The 25,779-nt window shown below is 41.9% G+C and overlaps 1 protein-coding gene and 1 long non-coding RNA gene across 6 annotated transcripts in view; one reads left to right on the top strand and one right to left on the bottom strand.

Moving 5' to 3' along the window:
- Positions 1-704: 704 nt before the first annotated feature.
- Positions 705-25,420, top strand: LOC309844676. Of its 4 annotated transcripts, none has more exons than XR_014300809.1 (4): positions 705-1,338; positions 1,642-1,792; positions 1,915-2,067; positions 23,383-25,420. It is a non-coding gene; the product is annotated as an uncharacterized lncRNA (long non-coding RNA). The 4 variants fall into 4 exon arrangements; XR_014300810.1 differs by lacking the exon at positions 23,383-25,420 and adding an exon at positions 13,214-13,544; XR_014300811.1 differs by lacking the exon at positions 23,383-25,420 and adding an exon at positions 6,942-9,264.
- The window catches only part of RP9 (RP9 pre-mRNA splicing factor), a 23,750-nt gene continuing 21,311 nt past the window's right edge, over positions 23,341-25,779 (bottom strand). For both annotated transcript variants that reach the window (XM_082691792.1, XM_082691791.1), the window contains 2 exons: positions 24,684-24,745; positions 23,341-23,968 (listed from right to left, as the gene is read on the bottom strand). In XM_082691792.1, the coding sequence (XP_082547918.1) occupies positions 23,770-23,968; positions 24,684-24,745 (261 nt within the window). In that variant the 3' untranslated portion in view covers positions 23,341-23,769. The remainder of the gene's footprint in view (positions 23,969-24,683; positions 24,746-25,779) is intronic.

The raw sequence follows: 25,779 nt of genomic DNA, 5'->3' as shown, positions 1-25,779 counted from the left end.
AGAATAACTCCTTAAGAACAAGGTTGATCACTGAGCAGAAGTTGCTGTGGGCCCTTTTTTTTCTTCTTAAAAAAAAAAAAAAAAAAAAATCCTTTCCCTGCCCCTCCCCTTGCCTTGTACTGGTAACAGGCATCTTGGAGATGAGGTAAGTTGAAAAAGGAAGCCAGTGCTAAGGATTTTGGAGTAGAAAGAGAAGAGACTGGGTGCTTTGTGATGCCAAGATGCCACCAAACCAACACTCAGGCCATCTACCTCCAGAGCTCCTTAGGTGGAAGAAAATCTTTATTCTGTTTCATCTATCACAAATTCTGGCAAACACAATATCTACCAAATAATGCAGACACCCATTCCAAATTTTCAGGGCTCCCTGTAAGTCTTATTCCCGCCTTCCATTGAAAACAATCAAGGTCATCAGATGCTAGAGCACTGAATCCCTGCCTTGGGGACTTCATTTCCCTCTTATCTCAGTAACTTGGGTCCAAGGCAGAGCATTGTAACTAGGCTTAGCGAAACTTGCCTTGTGCTTCCTAACATCCCTTCTCTCTCCACTATAGGGAACATCTCCCTGTCTGTCCATTCTGGCCATAAAGATACCGAAATCTCTTATCTTTAACAGCAGCAGCAACAACAACAACAACAACAACAACTTCACAATCGTCCTTCCAACCCCACGACTCCCGGTAACTACTCTCCTAGAAGACTTTCCTTTCTCCCACGTGCGAAGAAAGCGGAGTCCGTGTGTGCCAGCTTCTCCCTCAACCTGCCCACCTACCAGCTCACAGAGGACTTCTCCAGGCCCCCTGTCCCTCACTCTCCCAACCAATGGCGCCTTAACTGCCAGGTTCTGCTCCCCTGGTTTTTACTCGCCTCAGCGGGAAGCAGGCTGGAGCGCCCCTCCTTTGTGAAACTCCTGCACCGACCAGGCTGGCTTCCTCCTTCCCCTCTCCTTCTCCTCCGTCAGCTCCTCTTCCTGTGTCTGGGGCGTTAGGCCCGAGGGACACCAGGAGCTCAGAGGAGGTATCTTAAGCTGTCCTAACTGAACACACTCAAATGGAAGGGTCAGTCTAGGAGAGAAAAAGGGGCAGGGACTGATCCATCCTCTGGAGGCACCGACACTTGGGTGTGCACGCACTGGAGCTCACATGGCGCAGAAAGCTCCCCGAGAGTTTCCTCAGGTGCCTTCAGTCAAGGCAGCCTGGGGGGCGGGCCTCGTCCAGAGCGCATGCGCGGGCCATCTGCGCTAGAGCTGCACCTGCGCAACAGGCAGCACGTGCCAACCAGGGTATGTAAGGGCGGGAGCCAGGACACCGGGTGCCAGAGACTCTGCAGGTCACGGAGGTAGGTTTGGAGCAGATGGGTGTGGTGGGTTGCGGATCCCGGGGGAGCGGAGTAGACTGGATTGTGGGACCGGGGCTGGGCGGGGCGGGGTGGGGGGGCGGGGGTGAGCCGTGGGTAAGGAGACCCTGGGCTCGGGGATGGGCTCCTCCAGACTGGGGAGGAGGTGGTGTGGGGTAGGCATGCTGGCGGTGAGGCCAAAGACCAGTACCCGCAGGTCGGGTCCAAGCCACTGCCCCGGGTGGAGCTCCTGGGCGCTGCCCGGGGCGCTCCAGGCGCCGTACAGCTTCCCCCTTGGCTTCCCAGGCTTCAGTCTTACTTTGCTGCTGCTGCTGCTGCTGCTGCTCTGGGAGCTGAGATGCTTTGGCAAGATGCGGCCCCGTCCCTGGGCAGCACTGCTCAGGTCCTCAATGCAGTGCAACCCTGTGCCCCGATCCCAGACGAGTGGGAAGAGACGGTGAGGACCCTGCCACCCAGGTTTGGGGTTCTGAAAGGGAACTAGGATGATTTCTCCCTTCACGGCAGTATACAGGGCTGAGCGCCACTGCCCTTTCCTTAATATGAACACCTGTTTTTCAGCCTAGAAAATGAACTCCTCTTCAGAAAACAATGCACATTTTGAGGGCGGTAACGCCAGAACCTTTTCTTGTGTGCATGCCGTGGGCCAGCAGACTTACCCGAGTCCTTGGTACCAGAATCCCAGCTATAATCCGTTCTGTGTTCCTGGGGCAGGTAAGAAATTCAAGAAGCTCAGTGGGGTTAGGGACCCTCCCCTTCAAGCAATGCCTGAGGGTTTCTAATACCTTAAAATTCATGACTTCCCTTCCCTCACCCTGTCCTGACGCAAAAGAGATTATGGCAACACACAGGGTAAGTGATTGAAGTTCACCTTAATAGAAAATTTGAATTCTACCTATATGCCAGTTATTCTGCCAAATACTGGAAGTAGATTCTCTCATTTGACCTCAACAGCTCCATGAGCTAGGTATTATTGTTTTCATTGTTTCATAAACGAGGGAACAGAGGCTCAGAGTCCCAGACTGGCCCAGAGTTACACAAGTGTCAATTCTTACATGGATTGTGGATTGGTATAGTAGCTAAGTCGTCAGTATTCCTGAGATCATCTAGATTTTCTCTTGTGTTAACTTCTAGGTCTAATAGTTTCCACATTTTACATGGAGGTCTGTGGTCCATTTTGAGTTAATTTTTGTGAAGAGTGTTTGTTGTAAGGTCTGTGTCTAGAATCACTTCTTGGCATGTGTGTGTCCAGTTGTTCCAGGAGAATTTATTGAGAGGACTATCTTTGCTCCATTGTATTCTCTTTGCTCCTTTGTCAAACATTGGTTGAGTACATTTACATGTGTTTGGTTGATTTCACCAGTGAGCCCTTCTGGGCCTGACACTTTCTGTTCTGGAAGGTAATCAGTTATTGATTCAATAGATATAGGCCTTAATAGATTAACTTATTAGATATAGGCCTATACAAATGTCCCTTATTAGTTGTGTGAATCTGGCAATCTTTGCCTTTCAAGGAATTGGTCAAACAGTGTGGAGATTCCTTAAGAAATTAAAAATAGAGCTACCCTATGACTCTGCAATTGCACTACTGGGTACTTACCCTAAAGATACAGATGTAGTGAAAAGAAGGGCCATCTGTACCTTAATGTTCATAGCAGCAATGGCTGCAGCCGCCAAACTGTGGAAAGAACCAAGATGCCCTTCAACGGACAAATGGATAAAGAAGCTGTGTTCCATATATACTATGGAGTATCATGCCTCCATCAGAAAGGATGAATACCCAACTTTTGTATCAACATAGAAAGAACTGGAAGAGATTATGCTGAGTGAATAAAGTTAGGCAGAGAGAGTCAGTTATCATATGGTTTTGCTTATTTGTGGAGCATAAGGAATAACACGGAGGACATGGGGAGATGGAGAGGAGAGGGAGTTGGGGGAATCTGGAGGGGGAGATGAACCATGAGAGACTGTGGACTCTGAGGAACTAACTGAGGGTTTTGGAGGAGGGGAGGGGAATGGGAGGTTGCATGAGCCAGGTGGTGGGTATTATGGAGGGCATGTATTGCATGGAGCACTGGGTGTGGTACATAAACAATGAATTCTGGGACACTGAAAAGAAATTTAAAAAATAAATAAAATTTTTTTTAAAAAGAAAATTGACCATTCCTTTTTTTTTTGTCTAGGTTATGGAATCTTGGAACAGAGTTCATAGTATTTCTTTTGTCTTTCCTAAGTTAGAGGCTAGATGATTGATTTTTAGATCTTTACAAAGCACTGCTTTTGTGCCATCCAACAAATTTTGACAATTGTATTTTCACTTAGTTCTAAATATTTAGACTTCTCAGATTTCTTCATTGATTCAGTGTTTCTTAGTAGTTATTTAATCTAAAAGTATTTGGGATTTTACAGTGATCTTTGTTTTTCTATATTCAGTTGTATGCTAAGTGCAGACACTGTATGCTTAATATGCTTTTTAATTTGTAAAAAGTGTTTTATGGTCCACAGTGTAGTCTGTCTTGATGAATGTTCCATGTGGGTGTGAGTAGATGTGTATTCTGTTGGATGAAGTAATATGTGTGGATGTCAGTTATTTCTAGTTGGTTGAGGGAGGTGTTGTGTTCTATTGTCTTTGCTGCTTTTTTTACCCACTACATCTGCCTTATTTTGATAGAGGAGTGTTAAAGACTCACAATAGGAATGGTGGATCACTCTATTTCTCCTTGTAGTTCTATCAATTTGCCTCCCATAGTTTCACCCCGTTAAGGGCATACACTTTAGGGATTGTTATGTTTCAGTGGAGAATTGATGTTTCATGTAATGCCACTATTTATCCCTGATCACTTTCCTTGCTCTGAAGTCTGTCCTGTCTGAGAGAAATGAAACTTGTCCACTTTATTTTGATTAGTATTAGTGTGGTATTTCTTTCTCCATGTATTTATTTGTCATTCCTGTCTTCATATTTATTTATTTTTAAAGATTTATTTGTTTATTTTAGAAAGGGGGGAGTAGCAAAGGGAGAGAGAGAGAGAGAGATTTTCAAGCCAGCTCCATGCTGCATGTGGGGCCCAACACGGGGCTCGATCCCATGACCCTGAGATGAACCTGAGCTGAAATCAAGAGTCAGAAGTTTAACTGACTGAGCCACTCAGGCACCCCTACTGTCTTCATATTTAAAATGGATTTTTTGTAAGCAAAACAATTTTTTGTTAACATCACAGTATATCTTGTGATGTTTTCTTGATTGTCAGGCATTCTGTACTGGATAAAAGGAAATGCTTTAAACAGGCCTTTAGTAATGTATTAAGTTGTGGAGGTGAGACAGGGATCACTTTCCTTCTCTCACTGGGTAGGGAAGAGTTAGGGTGGGGTTTTGAGACAAGTATTTGCCTCTCCCCCCCCCCCCACCCCCCATCAGTTAGGCTGTAGTTAACTAGCCTCTTCTGAGGTATGACCTTGTTAAGAATAGACTTTTTCTGGCATGTGTCACAATGCCTCCTCATTCCCACTCTCCCTGTGGGAAGCACAGGGGATTTTTCTCCTAGATTTACTGTGAGAAATTAGTTGAGGTACTGAAGATAAAACTCAGAAAAGCAAAGGGTCCCCTTCAAGTTTTTAACTCTCAGATGTGTTGACCCTGAGCCCACAATGTGTCAGTATCAGTTTCTATTTTTCCTACCCTACTACTAGTTCTCATAGAGTTTTTATCTCTTGGATTTTGTTCCAGTAGTTAACTAGCCTCTTCTGAGGCTTTGTATTTGTATTATTTGTGTTTGTATTCACATATCTCTCCAACTTTGTGGGTAGCACTTTGCCCTGTAACGTGCTGCAAAGGATCTGAGAAGTGTTCTTGATTTTTTTTTTTTTTTTTTCCCCAGTTCGGCTTTTTATTTTGTTTGGAGTAAGTGACTTGCAAGCTTCTTACACAACCAAAATCCAGCATCTACCATCTTTTAATGTTAATTACATATGCAGTACACCATGCTGTACAATTGAAATAGAGGGCTGAATTTATGCATTAAGGGAGATATAACATTTAGCTTTCATTGTCCAACCTATTTCCCTTAAGAAAATGCCCTCAAAGTCCATCTGTTGTCACAAAGTGTGGGATTTGTATTTTTTTTATCCTTTCCTTCTTTTTCTTTAAGATTTTTGTGGCAGTTGGAAGGGAGTATGGAAAGAGGATGTCCCAGAAAAGTGAAGAGTAGTCGGCCTGTGGGAGAACCTACATATAACTAGAGCCTACAGTTAAGGGCAGTGGGCAATGAGATGAAAGAGTGACATCACATAATGAGGACCTTTGGGGATCCTAAGAAATGTGGTCATTGTTCCTCATTTCCTCACTGGCAGTGACACACCCTTCAACTACTTTCCCTGGAGTGAGGGACTAGATAGAATTGGGCTAGAAAGATAATTCTAGTAGTAGTATGGATCATTAATCTATGGTATATCAGGAAGTTGGGTCAAGAAATTGACTAGTAGTTATTGATGTAAAAATGTGGGAGAAAACTTGAAGTCCTTTGCATGGTAATGGAAGGGGGAAGGTATTAAAGAATAGCAAGAGATTTTGCTGACCAGTGAGGGGAAGGAAAAAACCCCAGCTCTAACCTCTAAGTTTTTGTAGTGGATGACTGATAGAGTACTGTGACAGGGACCTGCTATTAAGGTATTTTGTTCCAATGTGTGATATAGTGCAACATGTATGGTGGGAAGTTGTGTCTGTCTGTAGTTACATGAACTTCATTCTGTTGACTTCTAACCTCTGTAGACCATATTGAGGTCCAAGCTGAGACTTGTTTGCTTCCTTTCAATAAAGGAAGAAATTCATGAACATGTATGTATAAATACCTTAGGCCAGGTCCAAGAAGCATTTTGGTGCATTCCAACAGCGAAATTTACTTCATAAGATCAACCTCTCCATATTGAGTAAATTGCCTGCTATATGCAGATCTCAGTTAACTATTGCTTTTATAGACTTAGAAGTTTTATCTTTGTCAATTGTATAAATCTGTCTTACGAAATCAAATGCCATTCCCCACATGAATTTGTATGACAGAAATGTGTCTGGCATTATTGGCACCATTGCCCTCTTTACTTCTGAAGACTGGAAAACAGGGGAAGATGGGTCTGTGAATGAGTAGTGCTGAATAAAAAGGTTTAGAAAGGCCTGTACATACAAAGAACTTTTGTTCTTCTTTGCTTTATAAGAGCTGACATAATTATTCTTTCCACAGCCACAGCAATCCTAAATTACTCTTCCTGGGTGCTAGGTCTCTCTGAAAAAGAGTCACTACTAAGTAGGGGTGATTCATAAAACACTGACTATCTGATAGCCTGGCGACCAACCCATCAGAACAGATGCCTGCTTTCGTGGTGAAGGAACGTACTGGAGGCCCCATGGTTCTGGTCATTGCCCTTTCCCTTGTCAAATCCTGAGGATATCCATGGAGAAGTAGGGGCCAGTAGCTACCAATTGGTGTTGAAAACACTGCATATTTGACCAACTGGTGTGGTCAGCTGGCTGCATCCTGGCTGAATGTTGTGACTGGCTGCAGGAGACCGAGTGGCTAACTACTGTGTTCTCACCCTAGGTTTCAGAAATGGAAGTCTGTATTTCCCATATTCAGTGATACTCAGTGAGTCTCCTGGCTTCCTCATCCCGTAGTCCCCATTGCCCACTGCCCTTAACCAAAGACCTATGTTTTGTAACACAGCATAGTTCCAGCAGTGTAACACAGTCCAGCACAGTGTAGCAGTGTGCTGTTCCACAGCACAGTTCCAGCAGTGTAGAAAATGAAGATGAAGGAGACTCAGACTGAACCTCATCAGGCTAAAAGCAAGTCTCAGAAACAAGACACCCACTCAGAAGGTGATATGGTGACCAGTATCCCAACTTCTAATAGTGACACAGAAACTGAAAACATTCCTCAAGCAACAGATGGAGTTTTGTCTTCTGTTGCCCAGAAGCAGCAGCTACATGGTGAGAACCCTTCTCCTAACACCATAAATAGAACACCACCTCAAGTAAACTATGCATGTGAGAAAGGGAAAGTGGGGCTAGAGCAATGCAAAGGATCCTCTGTAACATAGCTGTGGGAGACTTTGAAGGAAACTATCCATTTGTATGACCTGGCTTATGGTAAAGCCATGCCAGACATCATGGTGCAGCATTGTAGGATTTCACAGAGTTCTCGGGAGAGAAGTGTGCTTCATAACTGTCACGAAGGTACAGATGGCATTATGTGTAAAGACAAAGAAAGCACTCTGTGTTTGGAACAGTGTCATGGTGTAAGAAGTGATGAGGTGGTAAAGTTGGGTTCCATCATGGACATGAACTTGGGTAAAGAAAAAGGCTATGCAGCTGTTCTCCAATTCCTGTCCTCTCTAGATGAAGCAAAAGACAGAGACGAAATCCAGGATACTCTGAATTCCAGTCTGTGCCAGTCTTCTGGAGATGGCGATAAGCTCAGCAGGAAAGGCCAGTCTGCTCCAGCAATAAAGCCATTGAGGACCTGAGCCTAGAGTTCAAAACCTGGAGTCCTATTCACTTTGGGGAAAGCATGCCAGACAATGGTAGTGGGGGCCGTGGCTTCCCTGTGAAAGTGGGCAAAGTTGAAGTTGTAGAGAGCAACAGCTACCCTGAGAATTATGTTCTCCCACCTACCTCCCTTGCCCAGTTCAGCCATGTCGATGAAGGCATTCAGTGTGATGTGAGCCAGTGGCAGGATGCAGAGCATGAGAAATCTCCTGAGTCCTCATCAGAGAGCAAAAAGACAACAGAAGAAGAATTCATATGTGGAGAACTGGAAGAGGTGGTGGAGAGAAGAGGGACAGTTGCTCAAAGCATGTGTCTAGCTCTGCCTAGTTGGCCCAGATGAATAGCAGGCCGGTAGATGAAGGGATTCAGTGTGATAGGAGCTGGTGGCAGGATGCACAGCTGGAGAGATCCCTTGAGCAAATGCCTTCCAACGATGGAAGAGTCATTTCCAGATTGCAAAACTAAGGGATCACGGAGAAGGACCATCAGAAATGGGAGACTGAACACAGATGAAGAAGAAATGACCATGAATGATGAGATTGAGGAGGAGGATCATGAGAACTTCAAAAAGTGTGCAAAGATTTAAAAAACTGAAAGGCAGGAAGCAGAAGTCTCTGAGAAACTTCTCAAGTGGGAACACAGTCTATTTATTGAAGAAAAATGGTACCTTGAACACTGTACTTCCCAACGATTTAGAAGACTATGATTTGGAAGAGGAAGCTGAAGATGAAATGTATCAGATAGAATGCCTCTTGGAAAAAGTTAGTCCACTGAGCTGTGAGATGTCTTCCAAAGGGCGGATTAATCATGAGGTTGGCAGGCTTATCAGGATGCCAGCTGAGTGCTCTCTTCCTCCCCAACTTATTGTGTGGAGCACCAGAGAAAAGGACAGGTTAAATCTTGGGGAATACGAGAGCATCCCTGTGGTGTGCAAAGTAACAGGACAGGATGGCAGGTTCCGAGGAGAACGTACCATGGCTGTACAGGAGTGATTAGAGTCCAAGAGAGTCTCTCCCAAGACCTGGGAATGTAAGTGACTAATGGACTCATTCCATGGTTGTCTGTGGTGGTTCCCCACTGGGTCCTGGATGCAAAGGCAGCCATAGATCAATAGTATTTCTTCAGGGCGCCTGGGTGGCTCAATGGGTTAAGCCTCTGCCTTTGGCTCAGGTCATGATCTCAGGGTCTTGGGATTGGGCCCTACATTGGCGTCTCTGCTCGGCGGGGAGCCTGCTTCCCCCACCCCTGCCTGCCGCTCTGCCTTCTTGTGATCTCTGTCTCTCAAGATAATGAAGAAATACTTTTTTAAAAAAGATTTTATTTATTTTGGAAGTATGTTCTTAAACAACTGTAGGTGCCCATGTTTGTAGGATTGGGAGAGAATCCAGGTTTGAGATCCTACATTCTAGGAAACTGTGATGTAATTTGAAACAAAGCTATAGGAGTTGATGGAAAGCTGGGTGGTGGTAAAGGAAAGAGAAAAGAGTCATGCACATAGAGCTAGGTGAAGTTGCTGAGAAAGGGCAGTCCCTGTGGAGGCGGTGAATTTTGATACAAATTTGGGGGCTGTGGTTTGGAGACAGTAGCAAGAGCTGGATTGGTGAGCCAGGAGAGGTCAAGTTTGTTTCAGGGACTGAGCTTGAGAAGAATCAGCCAGAAGGGAGACCTGTGACAAGTTGGGCAAGTGGGTCTAAACAGACTGGGCTAAAATAGTAGAAATTTTCCTTTTGCGATTTTTGTCCTGTAGGCAGTAAGGAAGTGCCCAAAGCAAATTGAATGGAGAAGGGACAGGAAGAAATGTGCTCTAGGCCTCTTCAGCTGGCAGTATAGTGGAGGAGGAATTTGAAGCATGTCCATATGGCTGAAACCCCTGTATAAAGTCAGTTTAACTGAACTTTGGATATAAAGGATCCTAACTCACATGGGAGTAAAAGGTAAAATCTCAGAGAATCCATTAACAAAACTGATTCTTTAAGGGAAAAAAAAAGGCTCGAGGGGCACCTGGGTGGCTCAGTCAGTTAAGCGTCTGCCTTTGGTTCAGGACATCATCCCAGGTTCCTGGGACTGAGCACCGTATTGGGCTCTCTGTTCAGCAGGAAGCCTGCTTCTCCCTCTCCCTCTGCCTGTTGCTCTGCCTGCTTGTGCTCTTTCTCTATCTCTGTCAAAAGAAAAAAAAAGGCTGGGGTTTGAACTTGTACCTAGAGAAAATGATAACATCCATGGACAAGGAAGCTTGGGAAAGAAAGTTGTCTTGCTTTACTGTGTAGTTGTCAGTGGGAGGACTGGACTAGCAGGTCATGAACACCTGGTTGAAGCTTGAGTTTGGATCACCCTATGTTTAGGGAGAGGGCTCAAAAGAGTAGGAAGGGCCCAATGTACCGCGTGGGGGATGATTATACTGGGGAGCAAAAATGAGATAAAGCAAGTAAGTGATGAATGGGACGCATAAGGACCCCCGGGGAAATTTAATTAAGTTCCAGCCTTAGTTTCTAAACCAGAACACTGTCGATCTTACCTTTAGTCTTCTTAAAGTCTTATTTGCCTCTGCTCTCATTTCCTATCAGTGTGTACATGTTTTTTTCCATCCTATCACAGCCCTGTGAAGAAGATAACTTCAGTTCACTCTTGGTCACATAGCTAAGATTATAATTTTCAGGCCGAATGGTCTAGGTTGTGTCTATTACTGTTTGTTTGTTTTCAAATGATTGTTTTTCTGGACTATAGAATGATACAGAATAGTATCCTGAATGGTAGATTTTTCTTGAAAGATGTTTGTTTGTTTTGAAGGATGTTTTTTTGATTTCTGTTTTTCCTTTTGTTTTTAAGCAACTTGGATAATTTTTTATTTATTTATTTTTTTAAGATTTTATTTATTTATTTGACAGAGAGAAATCACAAGTAGATGGAGAGGCAGGCAGAGAGAGAGGGAAGCAGGCTCCCCGCTGAGCAGAGAGCCCGATGTGGGACTCGATCCCAGGACCCTGGGATCATGACCTGAGCCGAAGGCAGCGGCTTAACCCACTGAGCCACCCAGACGCCCCGCAACTTGGATAATTTAATGTATGAGTGCCTTCTTCCCTTAGGTAACTAAGAGATGGAATACCGAGGTACCTTATGAATTTCAGACAGATTTGAGGCAGATGCTCTCTACCTGTACAGCAGGTATAGAGATTGGTATCTATCTTGTGCCCAAGGTGGGTGTCTCATGATTGGCTTTTAGGACTTTGTTTGGGGTTTCCTAGTCAGGGTATGTTCTGCCCTCCAAAAACTAACACTGCCTGTGGGCAGTGAAAAATGGCAGCATTCTGACTGGGTAACAGACCTGTTGTTCTATAGATCCTCGCTTACAAGTTGATTGGAGCCAAAGCCTTTCAGTTCTGTGGAATGTCATTTTTATGCTGGTTTTCCACACTTAATTCCCAGAGCTGTTAATGGTAGTTTCTTATGGGTTATACGGGATTTTGTAAATTATCCCAGTGGCTTCACTTAAAGTGTCCCAGTTTAGAGGTGGCAGAGCTGGGTACTGGAAGTTCAGGTTCTCCCTTAGGGGTTTAGTAGCCTAAAGGACAGGCTCACCTTCAGACTTGAGTTTTGGTGTTGAGTATCCCTGCCACACCTTCAACCCCTAGACCTGGGGTGTCAGGGAGTAAGCGGTACGTGGCCTTTTAAAGACCATCTTGCCTTGCAGTGGTTATACAGGAAGTCTGATAACCAAGGCAAAAATGTTGTGACCTTCCACCTTCTCCTAAAGATGGAAACTAACAACGTTAGTAATGATTCTCTGTGGAGGTGGAGTCTGTTATACAATCAATTTAAGGAAATGTATTATTCTACTGTTATTTCAGAGGAATGAAATTGCTGAATTTCAGCTACATAATAGAAGAACTAAGTAGTGCATCATCATGATGGCTTAAAGTTCCTTGATTTGAACTAATAAAGCGATTATACCAACAAAAAGAAAACGTGATATTGCAAAGCCTTTCATTAAATTAAAAGGCATTTAAGAGGTATTTAAAAAGGAATTAAAAGGCACAATTCAGCAAATAAATTCAATTGCATGTGTGTGTGATTCTTAAGCATTTTCTTTGCCTCTCAAATGGCCACATCACTTGTAACACCACCAATAGAGTTGGATGATTCATGAATACTTCTGTCATGTATATTACTGTCTTACAATCTCCAGGGACCTTTAAATATGGGGAAAAGGATGGTGGAGTGATGATGGAATAAAGAGATAACGAATTCCCCATAAACAGGAACTACCCTGGGTATGGTGAAGATACCTTACTCGTATAAATGGAAACCAGGCATAAAGTAGGTTCACTGATGGATATATCCAGGGGTTGTCTGTACTAGTGTATTCTGTAGCTCCATCCACTGTACTCCTTGAAACAAAGAAAACTTTAGGGAAACAGTTCTTTTATGCTTTTAAAACCTAAGATCTAGATGGTCAACTTGTAATCAATAGTGTCTCAGTAACTGGTAGAGTTTAAGTCTGACTGGGTAACAAAAAGATTTATATGTGGCTGAAGACTTCCTATATTTGAAAGGACAATGCATGGTAGCATTTGTGGTGTTGCAGATGTGGGATTTTATTGGTGTGTGACCAATAATGCCTCTCTGGAGGCATTTATGAATATACATCAATGGCACCAGCCAGTGTTGTCTCTACATTAAGTTGTGTGAACCTATACTTTCTGTATTTGTAACTCCTTATACTCACATAATACTTCTGTAGATAGCATAGTGAAATATAAAACATGATAGCCATGCTGTGGAGGGAAGAAAAAGAGTGTTCCAAGGCTCTTTTTATGTAAAGATCTAGGACTTTGCATTATTCCCAGCTCAGGACTGCTTTAACTCCAGCCCCATCCTATATCCCCACCTATGACTGGATAAGGTTTTCTGTTTATACCCAATGTGCTGTTTTCACTTTCATGACATGACACATGAAGTATAGTAGCAGGTGTACTTGTCGCACCTTTGAATCATGGTGTACATTTTTTGTGCTATTGATAATTGCTGTACATTCTATGGTGTATCCCATTATATAGGTTTTTTTTTTTTTTAAGATTTTATTTATTTATTTATTTATTTAGACAGAGAAAAAGCACGAGCACAAGCAGGGGAAGTGGGAGAGGGAGAAGCATGCTTCTTGCTGAGCAGGGAGCCTCATGTGGGCTTTGATCCCAGGACCCTGGGATCATGACCTGAGCAGAAGGCAGATGCTTAACTGAGCCACCCAGGTGCCCCTATGTAGTTAATTTTTAAAATATCTACTAGGGATAACAGTTTTCTATGCCCACCCCACCCTACCATGCACAGATTGCATCATGTCTGCTACATATCAGAGCCTTTGCCTTCACCACAATGCCCTCTACATCCCCTTGCTCTATAAAATCTGGGGACTAAAGTCTGGACTTCATGGAAAATAGTTGGGTGGATGCCTGGATTGTTCCCCATCTGATCCCATCAGTGAGTTACCCTAAATAAAATTGTAAACTGTATGGAGTTGCTTGCTTTGTTTTCTGGTTTCAAACTACCTTCTCAATTGGCAGGGTAATTTACTGCCCATCCTCCATCTAATACCATGTGTGGGATTGGGCCTGCGGTTCATGAGTATGTGGACACACATGGTGCAGTATGGTGTCCACTGGTACTTCCAAATCCTGTTCCATCTGGAGAATTTATCCACCAATATGTCATTCAGTGTGTTGGAGGGTGAGGATATAACAGGGAGCATACTCTGAGCCCTCAACAAGTTTCCAGATTGGCAGGCATTCAGGCAAGGAAATAGTCACTTTAGAGTGCACTAGGTGCCTCAAGTATTGAGAAGCACACAGGAGGAAGAGCTGAGAGCTTTTGGGAGGGATTGGGCTAGGCTTCTGACTCAGAATTGAGGTGACTGGTAGCACCATCTTTAGAGTAAAAATAAGCTGAAGGTATTTTGCTTGAGAGCCAATAGAATGGTGGAGTGCCCACAGGACATCAAAGTGAATAAGTCTAGGGCCCAGGAGAGTGTTCATCAGAATACTGATACTTTAAACCGTAAGAGTCACTGAGAATAGAAGAGTGAAGAGAAAGTCTAAGCCAGAACTGTGAGAAACATTGATATTTAAAGGACTGAAGCCAAGAGTTATACCAGAGGGTGAGCAGGAGCAGCCAATGAGATGGTTACATTAGAGCTCTGGAAAGGTGCCATGAAATCCAGTTGCTAAGGATCTTTCGTGAAAAAGTGGTCAACAATGTCAAATGCTAAAAAAATTAAGAAAGGACTGGAAAGAATTTGTTAGATTTGATAACAACTGCAATACTGGTGCTCCTAGCAAGAGCACTTCCAGAGATGTTACAGGCTAAATTATGTCCCAAGCTTCATATGTTGAAGTCCTATCACCCAGTGTGACTACATCTGGAGAATAGGACCTTTAAGGGAATGATTAAGGTTAAGTGAGACCATAAGATCCAAAAGGAGTAAAAGAGCAAGTGTTGGGAGCCATGAGGCCTGGTTGAGGGCATTGCCCCACTAGGTTAAGGTTTGATGCAGGCCAAATCCTGCCGAGGGCCGGATTAGCTCGGCAGATAACCACGGTCTGATAGTCTCTTGCCTTTTTCTCTGATCCCTGTATCTCTTTCAAATAAAGAGCCCCTTGTTAATCTGCCACAAACATCTCTCAGGCTTGTGGGCCGGAGCAACTTCAAGGAGGTAAATTATTCTGTACCTAGGATACTGGAGAACTTTAGATGTGTACTGTGATAGACGGTTTCCTCCCTAGGATGATGTTTGTCCAGTGATTTCCCAAGCCGAGCCATTGAAATACACCCTGTCTCCCGCAAAGGTAATGCCTTCTTGTTCCTACTTCTCTCCTATATACTTAGTTCCTCCAGATAGCTTCTCGTTTTCCATGAATCTACGTCCTGTTTTTCTGCAGTTCCTTACTATCTAGTTCATCTGTAAAGCTTCTCCATTTCCATTAATCTATATCCTGTTTTCCTGCAGACCCCAGGAACCCCCCCCCTTTTTTTTTTTTTACCAAAAAGCACATATTTATGCTACCTTCCATGGCTTTCTGAGGGACATAATTACTCAAGAAGCCAGACCCTGTCCCCCATCCCTGGTGCCAGTCTGTACCCATTATAGCTTAACCAGAATAACATGTACTGAACAAAGAGAAATTATCTGATGAGTGCTTGAGTCCCTTGATGTTCTTTGCATGAATGTAACCCCCTACCCCAAGTAAACTGCCTATATAAGAAGCTCTAAAATCAGAATAAAGATGGAGATGCCTAAACTCACTACACAGACCAAAACTCACTGTGTGGTTCTCTCATTCCTCTTGCCAACACTGCCCCTCCTTTGGGGATACCTGGACCTGTCGAGGCTGGACCCCGGCAAGCAAGAGCTAACAGAGTACTCTGTGTGGGCATAGAAGAAAGGCCAAGTGAGGGCTCAGAAGGCAGCAGTCTACAAGCAGAAAGAGTCGTCTCACCAGAAATCAATCTACTGGCACTTTAATGTGGAACTTTTAGTTTCCAGAACTGTGAGAAAATCTATTTCTGTTGTTTAGGTACCCATTCTGTGGTATTTTGTTATGGAAGTCCAAGTGTACTAATCTAAGCGGTATATCCAAGAGCATGATGGGTAAGGAAAAAAAGTATATAAAGAGAGCAAATATAATTGATCTTTGAACACAGAGGTTAGGGTGTCAACCCTCTGCTCAAAAATCTGAGTATATCCTCACTACCCCCAAACTTCTAATAGCCTACTGTTGACTGGAAGTCTTAACAGGTAACATGATTGATGAACATGTATTTTGTATGTTGTATGTATTATACACTGTATTCTTACAACAAAGGATGTTAAAAAGTGGTAAAGTCATAAGAGAAAATATGCTTACTCTATTTATTGAAAAAAAAATCTGCATATAAGTGGACCCACAGAATTCAAACCCATGGTGTCATGGGTCAACTGTATAGGCAATTCTTTCAAGAAACTGCTCAAGCAGTGACTCCCAACTGAGGCTGTTTCCATACATTTTACTTATCTTATTATTAAGCCATTTTATTGAAGTATGATTGATATACAACTTGACGCATTTAGAGATAAGCATATACCCATGAAAATACTCCCCACAGTCTATGCCATAAACCTTCAAATGTTTGTTCCTGCATGCATACATGCTCTCTCTCTCGTTCCCTCCCTCCTCCTCTCTCACACTCTCTATATAACTTTTTCTATATATTTATATATATGAAAAACTCACTATATATATGTATAAAACTACATATATAGAGCAAACATAAGATCTTCCTTCATAAAATATTAAGTATGATATAGTATTATTACTTGTTGACACTATGCTGTAAAGTCAATTTCTAGGACTTACTTATATAAGTAAAATGTCTTACTCTTTGACTAATACCTTCCCGTTTCCCAATCACCTTAGCCCCCGGGAAACACCATTCTATCATCTTGTTTCTATGGGTTTGACTATTTTAGATTCATATGGTGTCATGTAGTATTTATCTTCCATGTCTGGCTTATTTCAGTGAGCATAAAGTCCTCCTCTTTCATCCATGTTGTCACAAGCTGTAGGATTTCCCTTTTTTTTAATGGCTAAATAATACTACATTGTGTTTACCCATTTATCTGTTGATGGACATTTTTGCTGTCTGCATGTCTTGGCTATTGTGAATCATGCTGCAGTGAACATGCGAGTGCAGTACCTCTTTAAGATACTGATTCTAATACCTTGGATATATACTTAGACTTGGGATTAGTAAAAAAAAGTAATTCTATTTTTAAGTTTTTGAGGAACTGCCATACTGTTTTTGGTAGCAACTTCACCCATTTACATTGCCACCAACAGTGTACAAAGGTTCTCTTTTCATCACATCCTCACCAACCTTTATTATCTTTTTTGTAATAGCTATCTTAATATGAGATGATATCTTATTGTGCTCTTGATTTGTATTACATTAACCTAAAAAAAAAACCCTGATTTTATTTTTCTTATGTACTTAATGGTTCTTTAGGGAAATGTCTATTCAATTCCTTTGTCTATTTTTATTTTTTTTAAATTTTATTTATTTATTTGACAGAGAGCACCAGCAGGCAGAGTACCAGGCAGAGGGAAAGGAAGAGCAGGCTCCCCACCGAGAGAGGAGCCCAATATGGGGCTTGATCCCAGCACCCTGGGATCATGACCCAAGCCAAAGACAGTTGCTCAACCAACTGAGCCACCCAGGCACCCCTCCTTCGTCTGTTTCTAAAATCAGCTTGTTTTCTTGCTATTGAGTTGTAGGAGTTCTTTATGTATTTTGTATATTAACCCTTTGTCAGAGATATGGCTTGTAAATATTTTCTCCCATTCCATAGATTGCCCTTTCATTCCAATTGTTTGTTGTGCAAAAGCTTTCTTAGTTTGATGTGTTGGTGTCACATCCAAGACCTCAGTGTTAAGACTAATGTCAAGAAGCATTTTCTTAGGGGTCCCTGGGTGGCTCAGTGGGTTAAGCCTCTGCCTTTGGCTCAGGTTATGATCCCAGGTTCCTGGGATTGAGCCCCACATCAGGCTCTCTACTTGGCGGGGAGCTTTCTTCCTCCCCTTTCTCTGCCTGCCTCTCTGCCTACTGTCTGTCAAATAAATAAATAAGATCTTAAAAAAAAAAAAAAAGCTTTTTCCTATATTTTCTTATAGGAGTTTTATAGCTTCAGGTCTTAACATTATCTGTTTATCTATTTATTATTATTACTACTATTATTTTTTAAAGTAAACTCTATGTCCAATATGGGGTTTGAATTCATGACCCTGAGATCAAGCATCACATGCTCTACCAGCTGAGTCAGCCAGGTGCCCCTTAGGTCTTAAAATTTAAATATTTACTCATTTTGAGTTGATTTTTGTGTGGTATAAGGGTCCAGTTTCATTCCTTTGTGTGTAGATATTTTTGGTTGTCACAAGTGAGGAGTGGTAGTACTAGAGGTGTCTAGTGTGTAGAGGCCAGGGATGATGCTAAATATCCTACAGTGCGCAGAATAGACCCCCACAAGTAAGATTTAGTCTCTAAAATAAGTAGGGCCAAGGTTCAGAAACCCTGATGTAGGAATGTCTAGCTGGCTCAATGGGTAGAACATGCAATGCTTGATCTTGGGGCTACAAGTTTGAGCCCTCCACTGGGTATAGAGATTACTTTAAAAATAAAATTTTTAAGGGGCTCCTGGGTGGCTCAGTCAGTTGAGTGTCTGATGCTTAGTTTTTGCTCAGATCATGACCTTGTGACTCAAGAGATTGAGCCCCAAAGTTGGTCTCTATGCTTGGTGGGTAGTCTGCTTGAAGATTTTCTCCCTCTGTCCCTTTTGTTGAAGAGGAAAATTACCCTGAGCAGGCCCAGGCCAGGAGGCCTCAGAAAATGGAAAGTTACTAATAATAATCTAGAGAAAACCAAAGCCCTACTGGGAGCAAGAGATAAACAACAGTTTCTGCTTCTTTAATCAGGCTTCCGGCCACAGGCTCTTTGCACTACTGTTCCTGCCTAAAGCAACCCCTGCTCCCCACCTACCAGCAGTCAGCATAGCCCGTGGAACCTGACTGCCTGCAGTCCCCTATAAAAGCTCTATAACCCCATTACCCAGGGCCCAGAACTCGGAGTATGAACTCATCTGGGTCTACCGACATAAAATAAATCTGAGTTTTCCTACTTCTCTGAGTATTACTTGGTCTCTTGCTGGTGTGATTATTTTCTGCAACACCCTGACTCATTCCCCCTAACCCCACAAAATAAATCTTAAAAAAAAAAAAAAAAACCCTTAAAAAAAAAAACAAACCCCAAACAAAATAAAGCAAAATCCCTACTATAAAGGAGAGGAAAGAGCTAAACAGATAGGGATCAAAGGAGGATTTTTTTTTTTTAAGATTTTATTTATTATTTGACAGAGAGAAATCACAAGTAGACGGAGAGGCAGGCAGAGAGAGAGAGGGAAGCAGGCTCCCTGCTGAGCAGAGAGCCCGACGCGGGACTCGATCCCAGGACCCCGTGATCACGACCCGAGCCGAAGGCAGCGGCCCAACCCACTGAGCCACCCAGGCGCCCCAGGATTTGTTTTTTTTTTTAAAGGGATGAAAGAGCCTTTCAGTTATAGTTGCTCTTGGGTAGGGAAATGGACCTCTTTAGGAGAGCTGAAAGGTTTTGAAAATTGGTACAGACTTTCTTGGAGAGTAATTTGGTAGTATATGTGAAAATTAAAATATGCAATTCCACTATTAATGGTTTATTCTTTTGAAATACACACACATGCATACTAAGATATTTACTGCTAGATTTTCATTACAGTGTTTGTGGGAAGGTGAAAGATTTGGAACCAATCCAGTGTGTGAATTCTCAGGACACCAGCAGGGTGTCCTACAATTTAACTCTGATACTAAATACCTGGAAAGACATATCAGATTCCACAGGTTAGGGGCTCAGTCCTACGAGATTGCCCCACGTCTCTTCAATGGTCACCCAAAAGCCCAGATTATCACCTATGCTTCTGACAGACAGACTATAGTTTGGAGGTTCTTCCAATGTCCCCTGCTTTGGGTTCGATTAATTTGCTTAGAGCAGCTCAGAGAACACACAGAAACATTTTACTTACTAGATTATTGATTTATTACAAAAGGATGTAACTCAGGAACCAGAAGGAACAGATGCTGAGGGCAAAGTATGTGGGAAGGGGTAAGGAGCTTCTATGTCCTGTTCAGCTGTGCCACTCTTCCAGGACTTCCATGTATTTACTCTTCTGGAAGCTCTCCAAACAAACTAGAGGCTCCATATTATATGGGGATAATTGATAGATCATTGCCCATTGGTGATTCATTTGTTCCAGCCCTTTTACCCTCCCCTGAAATCAGGTAGGGGGTGGGGTGGGACTGAAGAATTCCTGATGCTGTACAAGGTTGGTACTCCTAGCAACCAGTCCCCACCGTTAGGTGTTTTCTAAAATTCACCTCATAAACATAAACCAGTTGTGGTGAAAAGGGGCTTGTATCAAAACACCCATTTTTGCCTTTATGTCTCTGACGTGATTTCAGAAACTGGGGACAGGAGACCAAATATTAAAAAAAAAAAAAAAAAGAAAGAAAGAAAAAGATAAGAAAAGATGCTCTCATAGCTCTTCTCAGTCATGAAATTCCAAGTGTTTTGGGGAGATGTGAACCAGAAACTGGATAAAAACCAAATGTGTATGAGAAATATATTGGTCATCTGAATGAGCATGTAGGGGACCAAGGGCACGCTGCCCCAAATGGGTCACTTTAACATGCATGTTATTTTGAGTTAAAAGCAATCAAAACCCAGCAGAATCGGGAAAAGTTCTTTACCCCATCCCCCTACCGCCAACTGCCTGCCTGTACCAGGAAGAGTGCTATTCAACAGCTTCCTCTTTATCTACTTATTTGTATACTAGGGGAGCCTTTATTTTCCAAACATCTCTCCCCTCCCTGTTAATGTCTTGCTCAGTCCCTTAACTCCTCTCCTGAGCTCTTGTTAAGTGTCTTATCCCTTCACTGTCTGAAATTTCATACATAGGAAACTGTATTTGATTTTCTCTTGTTATTCTGTCTCATGTCAGTTCAATTCTTAGTCCAGCTAGAAGGACCTTGAAGGACAGGGAACATTCTCCCTCCACAACAACCAAATAAATACATATATTTTTTTTAAATGTCCTTTTTTTTTTTTAAGATTTTATTTATTTTATTTGACAGAGAGAGGAGATCACAAGTAGGCAGAGAGGCAGGCAGAGACAGAGGGGGAAGCAGGCTCCCTGCTGAGCAGAGAGCCCGATGCGGGGCTCGATCCCAGGACCCTGAGATCATGACCTGAGCCGAAGGCAGCGGCTTAATCCACTGAGCCACCAAGGCGCCCCCCAAATAAATACATATTTCTCATAAATCTCATAAAACATGATTTCTCATAAATCATGAATGGTGATTTATAATTAAAAAGAAATAACTGAATTGTACAAAGAACAGATAAATGTACTATTTAACTAGTATATTCTCACCAAGTTTTGTGGCCATTTAAAGCTTGTAGTAAGCAGTAAGATTGCCAAGATATGGTAAATGAGATGAAGTCATAGAATCATATTCATAGTGTTATTCAGTTATGTAAAACTAATTAAAAAAATTGGTAATGTATTTTTAAAGAGATCTTTAAGGCTTTCTAAAACCATTTGAAGCAGATTTTCCTTTCACTTTTTAGGATGTAATGGCTCTGAATTGGGAAATTTTTATGATCATGTATTACTTTTAAAATTTTACTAAAACACAAATTTTTTTTAAGAACGCTCCATGTCCAACATGGGACTTGAACTCATAACTGTGGGATCAAGAGTTGCACGCTCTATTGACTGAGCCAGGCAGGTGTCCCTCCTTTTATAATTTCAAAACAGTTTTTAAATGCCCTTGGCAACAGAGCAGTCAAAAGGAAGAATCTGCAGGAGTACAGATTCAGGAGTGGAGAATCCATGAGGAAGCAGGAATAGAGAATGATGATAGTGTCAGTAGCAGCAGGAACAACTAACATTCATTTAGCAATTGAAATGTTCCAAACTGTGTTTTAGATGTTTAGAAGTGACAACTATCATGTCACTTAATCTCTATAATTCTATGTGGTAAATATTAGCTGTCAAGGAAATGACACAGAGAGAGGTCAGGCAACTTGCACAATCTGATAGCTCATGAATGGTGTAGCTTGTTTTCCAAAACCAGGCAGTGTGGATCCAGAGCCAGTGCTCTTACTCTGCCTTCCACTCCAGGGCACAGTGGAGACTGGCCTGACAGGAAGAGAAACCTGATTAAACCATAGTGTTAGTTTTCTGTTGCTGTCTAATAAATTACTGCAAACTTAATGGCTAACACAAACATTTATTATCTTATAGTCTGTAGATCGAAAGTCGGGGCAGGCTCAATTGGGTTTTCTCCTTAGAGTTCCACAAGACCCAAATCAATATGTCAGCAAGTTTGGGCTCCTGTCTGGAGGCTCTGGGTAAAGATTCTGCATCCAAGGTCGTTGAGGTTTACAAAATTAAGTTTCCTTTGGCGATAGGACAGAGTTTCCGGTTTCCTTGCTGGTGTTGATCAGGGGCCTCTAATTTGGGTTTGCTGTAGTAATTACAGTCTCCTGCATTCCTTACCTTATAGCCCTGTCATCCTTAAGTCAGCTGTGGCACAAGGGATGTTTCACAGGCCTAGAATCTGATTTCCTATATTGCTCCCAGCCAGAGAAAACTCTGGCTCTTCTGATTTCATTAGGAACATCCAGATAATTTCCCTTTCCTTGTGCTTGAAAGTAATCTAATCACGGAAGTAAAATTCATATTAACTGTCCGGGAAATTAGTGGGAAATCTAGGGGCCATTTTAGAATTCTGTCTACGACAACTATAATGGTTGATTGGTAGGATGTCTTGGTAAAGGGAGGTGTGAGGGCTTGTAATGCCTTCGTGGATAGGAGTGGAAAATGCTCCATTTGAGATGTCAGAAATGGGAGAAGAGTCACTGGGGCCCTGAAAACAGGAAAAGCCCCTGTTGTTCACCTGTTTGGATGATCTATCTCTATATGGTTCAGTCAAGATCAAGAATTACTCTCCCTTAGCTGCAGGCACCACACTGATGGGCTGTGGCACAAAGATAGAGGAGCTGTGTTTAATCAGCAGGAAGATGAAGGAAGTGAGGGATTTGTTTCGGGATGTGGGTGTCTATATATATATAGACACCCGTATAATAATTATATAATATATATACCCATATAATAATTCCTCTATATTCTTTTTTTAAAAATGTATTTTTAAACTTTATTTCACAGACAGAGAGTACAAGTAGGCAGAGAGGCAGGCAGAGGGAGGGGGGAAGCAAGTTCCCTGCTGAGCAGAGAGCCCAACATGGGGCTCAATCCCAGAACTCCGAGATCATACTGAGCCACCCAGGTGCCCTTAATTCCTCTATATTCTTAAAAATTTCCTGAGTTAGTGACTCTGGGAAAAGTCTTGGGACACATGCAGTAAGATCCAAGCAAGTGAAATACAGTGTAGCCACATGAGATTTTTTCATTGCTTTTATAGGAACCCCTCCTCGTCAAGTAATAAACCATCTCAGGTGATTATAAACACATACCTTTTGGTGCAATAATGGTAAATGTACTTAAAATAATTTGCTTTATGCTGTTAAAAAAAAAGCCCCCAATGTTCATATGAGTGTTTATGGCATCTATGTTAAAAAAAACCCTATATTTATTGTGATACATAAAATATTTCTGTTAGGCCAAATAAGAACCTGGTGAAACTGGTAGCCACTGGGGAAGGGAGATGGGTAGCAAGGAGAGAAAGGAAGAAGAAAGAATTTTCATGATTAAACCTTATGTTCCTTTTAAATTTGGAGCACATTAATGTATTATTCAGAAATAAAAAATAAATACCTTTAAAAAATAAATAACAAGCTTTTATTATCCTGAACAACAGAGGAAAGTCAAACCTGAAGTCTCTGGGAATTAAGTAGCGCCCTGGGGAGGAAAGGCTGCAGCAGCACCTGGAGCGTCCTCAGAGACTCATTCCTTGGTCCGGCCACCCTGGCAGAGGCAACTTGAAGGAATCACAAACTGCAGGGATCAGCGGGAGGAAGATACTGGACAAAGCTCTCCTGCCTGACATCAGCCGCTGTCCAGAGCTAGCGCCCAGAAAAGTACAACTCACCCTCCTGGGGTCACATCTCTGCTGGAAGGCAGGTGAGAATTCACATGCGGGACACCAAATACCCTGCTCTATCCTAGTCCTCCTGGAGTGCACGCCTCTGGTCTTTGGCCGCAGTGTCTGATGTGGGAGAAGAGAATGTTGAAAAAGTCGAGTTGTTCAGTCCGAGTCTGAACTCTCATTTGACTTGGAAGACTTATGCCTTCGTTTTTTCTTCTTCTTCTTTTCCTTCTTCCTTTTCTTATGTTTTTCTTTCTTCTTCTTTTTCTTGTGTTTCTCTTTACTTGCTGAGGAACTAGAGCTGCTTCCATCCTCATCAGAGGTAGAATCCTCTAGTAACTGTTTCAACTGCTGTATCCTACACATAGAAGATTAACCAAAGAACCAAATTTAACTTGAAAAAAAGACAGATAAAAGTGGTATTAAGAGCAGCAGTGAGGGTAAAAAACATCATGAATAACCACCTTACTGAACACTGTACCAATTTTTGTTTCTGCATGTTTTCCTCATTCTTGTCCACACCAGTGCCTCCTTGATAGGACTGTACCCAGTGCACAAGCCATTCTGTAGTCTTTTCACTGTCCTAAATACTGCTGCATGTTTTTCCAGTTCTTACTACATAACTTTGAACAGATGCTTCCTTTCCTTCATCACCCCCCCAACCACCCACAACTGCTCGAGTTCATACTAGGTAAACTACCTCCTTAAAATTAGAACTCCGTGTAACTAGTCTGAGAAAAACAAACCCTCTCCTTTCTTTACCCTATCTTAAATCATGTCTAAGGATAATTTTTAACAATAGCTCATATTGTTAAAGATAAACTAAGTTATTATCCATCAGGATGTGAGCAGGCAGGACCAAGCCCACTACTTTAAGCTAACCCAAATGGAATGAGGCTGGCCTGCAGGTTCCCTACCCACTGGCTTTTCCTGTGATGACTCCTGCCTTCCAAATAGTTCACAGTTGAAGTACCATAATTACCAAACCACTCATCTAATACTGGAACGGTTGTTTCCAACTTTATATAATTTCAGACTTTAAGGGGGTATTGTTAGCACCAGGGCCATCTCACCTTACATCCTTTTCATGTCTTTTATTCTCTCGTATGATGTCATACATGGGATCTTCATGTGCCTTGAGGATGGGAAAAAGTTAAGGTTGCATTAGCATCCATGGATTATCAGTTAAATAAAAATTAAATCCATATTTCACCGAAACCAGATTTTTTTTCCTGTTTGTGTAATTTTATATTTAATACATTCTAATCCTTGCTAAGGGTCACCATTACTTCAAACTCATGGAAGTTAAAAAAAAAAGATTTTCCAATTATACAAATATATTTTGAATAGACTTTTTAAGGATATCAAACATGGCAGAATCATTATTACATATTACTCAAGGTTAGAGGTATTGAGGTAATTCTCTTTCTTCTATGTGGACAGATGATCAAGGGTTATTAAATAAAAACAAGTTGGAAAATGATATGTAAGAATAACTCATGTTTAGAACTATGAGAACATATGTATGTGCCCAGAAAAGATGTGGAGCTATCCCCATCAAGCTATGTAATGCATATTTGCTCTGGAGACAGCCAATATTGGACTTTAAAAATTAAGTGTCGGGGAGCCTGGGTGGCTCAGTGGGTTAAAGGGTTAAAGCCTCTGTCTTCGGCTCAGGTCATGATCCCAGGGTTCTGAGATTGAGCCCTGCATCGGGCTCTCTGCTTGGTGGGGAACCTGCCTTCTCCTCTCTCTCTGCCTACTTGTGATCTCTGTCAAATAAATAAATAAAATCTTTAAAAAAAAAAAATCAAGTGTGAAAATCCTTACTGTAACATGTCAATTTTGTTAAAGTAAAGCAAATGTATTCTCGATTTAAAAGTACTTAAAATATGACTACACATAGACTGAATTTTACGGTAAGTGAATTATCTTTAAAAATGTTTAGTAAAAATTTTTCATATCAAGGATAAAAAAGTTAAAAATATCTATATTCTTACCAGCTAGAGATATCTACTGCTAACATCTTAGTGTGCTTCTTCTACTTACTGTAATTTACAAAAAATTATAATCACATTATATATATATAATTCTGTTCTTTTTTTTCACTTATGTTTTCATGAACATTTTCCTATGATACTACATATTCTTCCAAACACAATTATTAAA

This window comes from Mustela nivalis (genome assembly GCF_964662115.1).
Source record: "Mustela nivalis genome assembly, chromosome: 12".
Lineage (NCBI taxonomy): Eukaryota > Metazoa > Chordata > Mammalia > Carnivora > Mustelidae > Mustela > Mustela nivalis.
The sequence above is the reverse complement of the archived record's forward strand: the minus strand, read 5'-3'. Positions and strand labels throughout refer to the sequence as shown.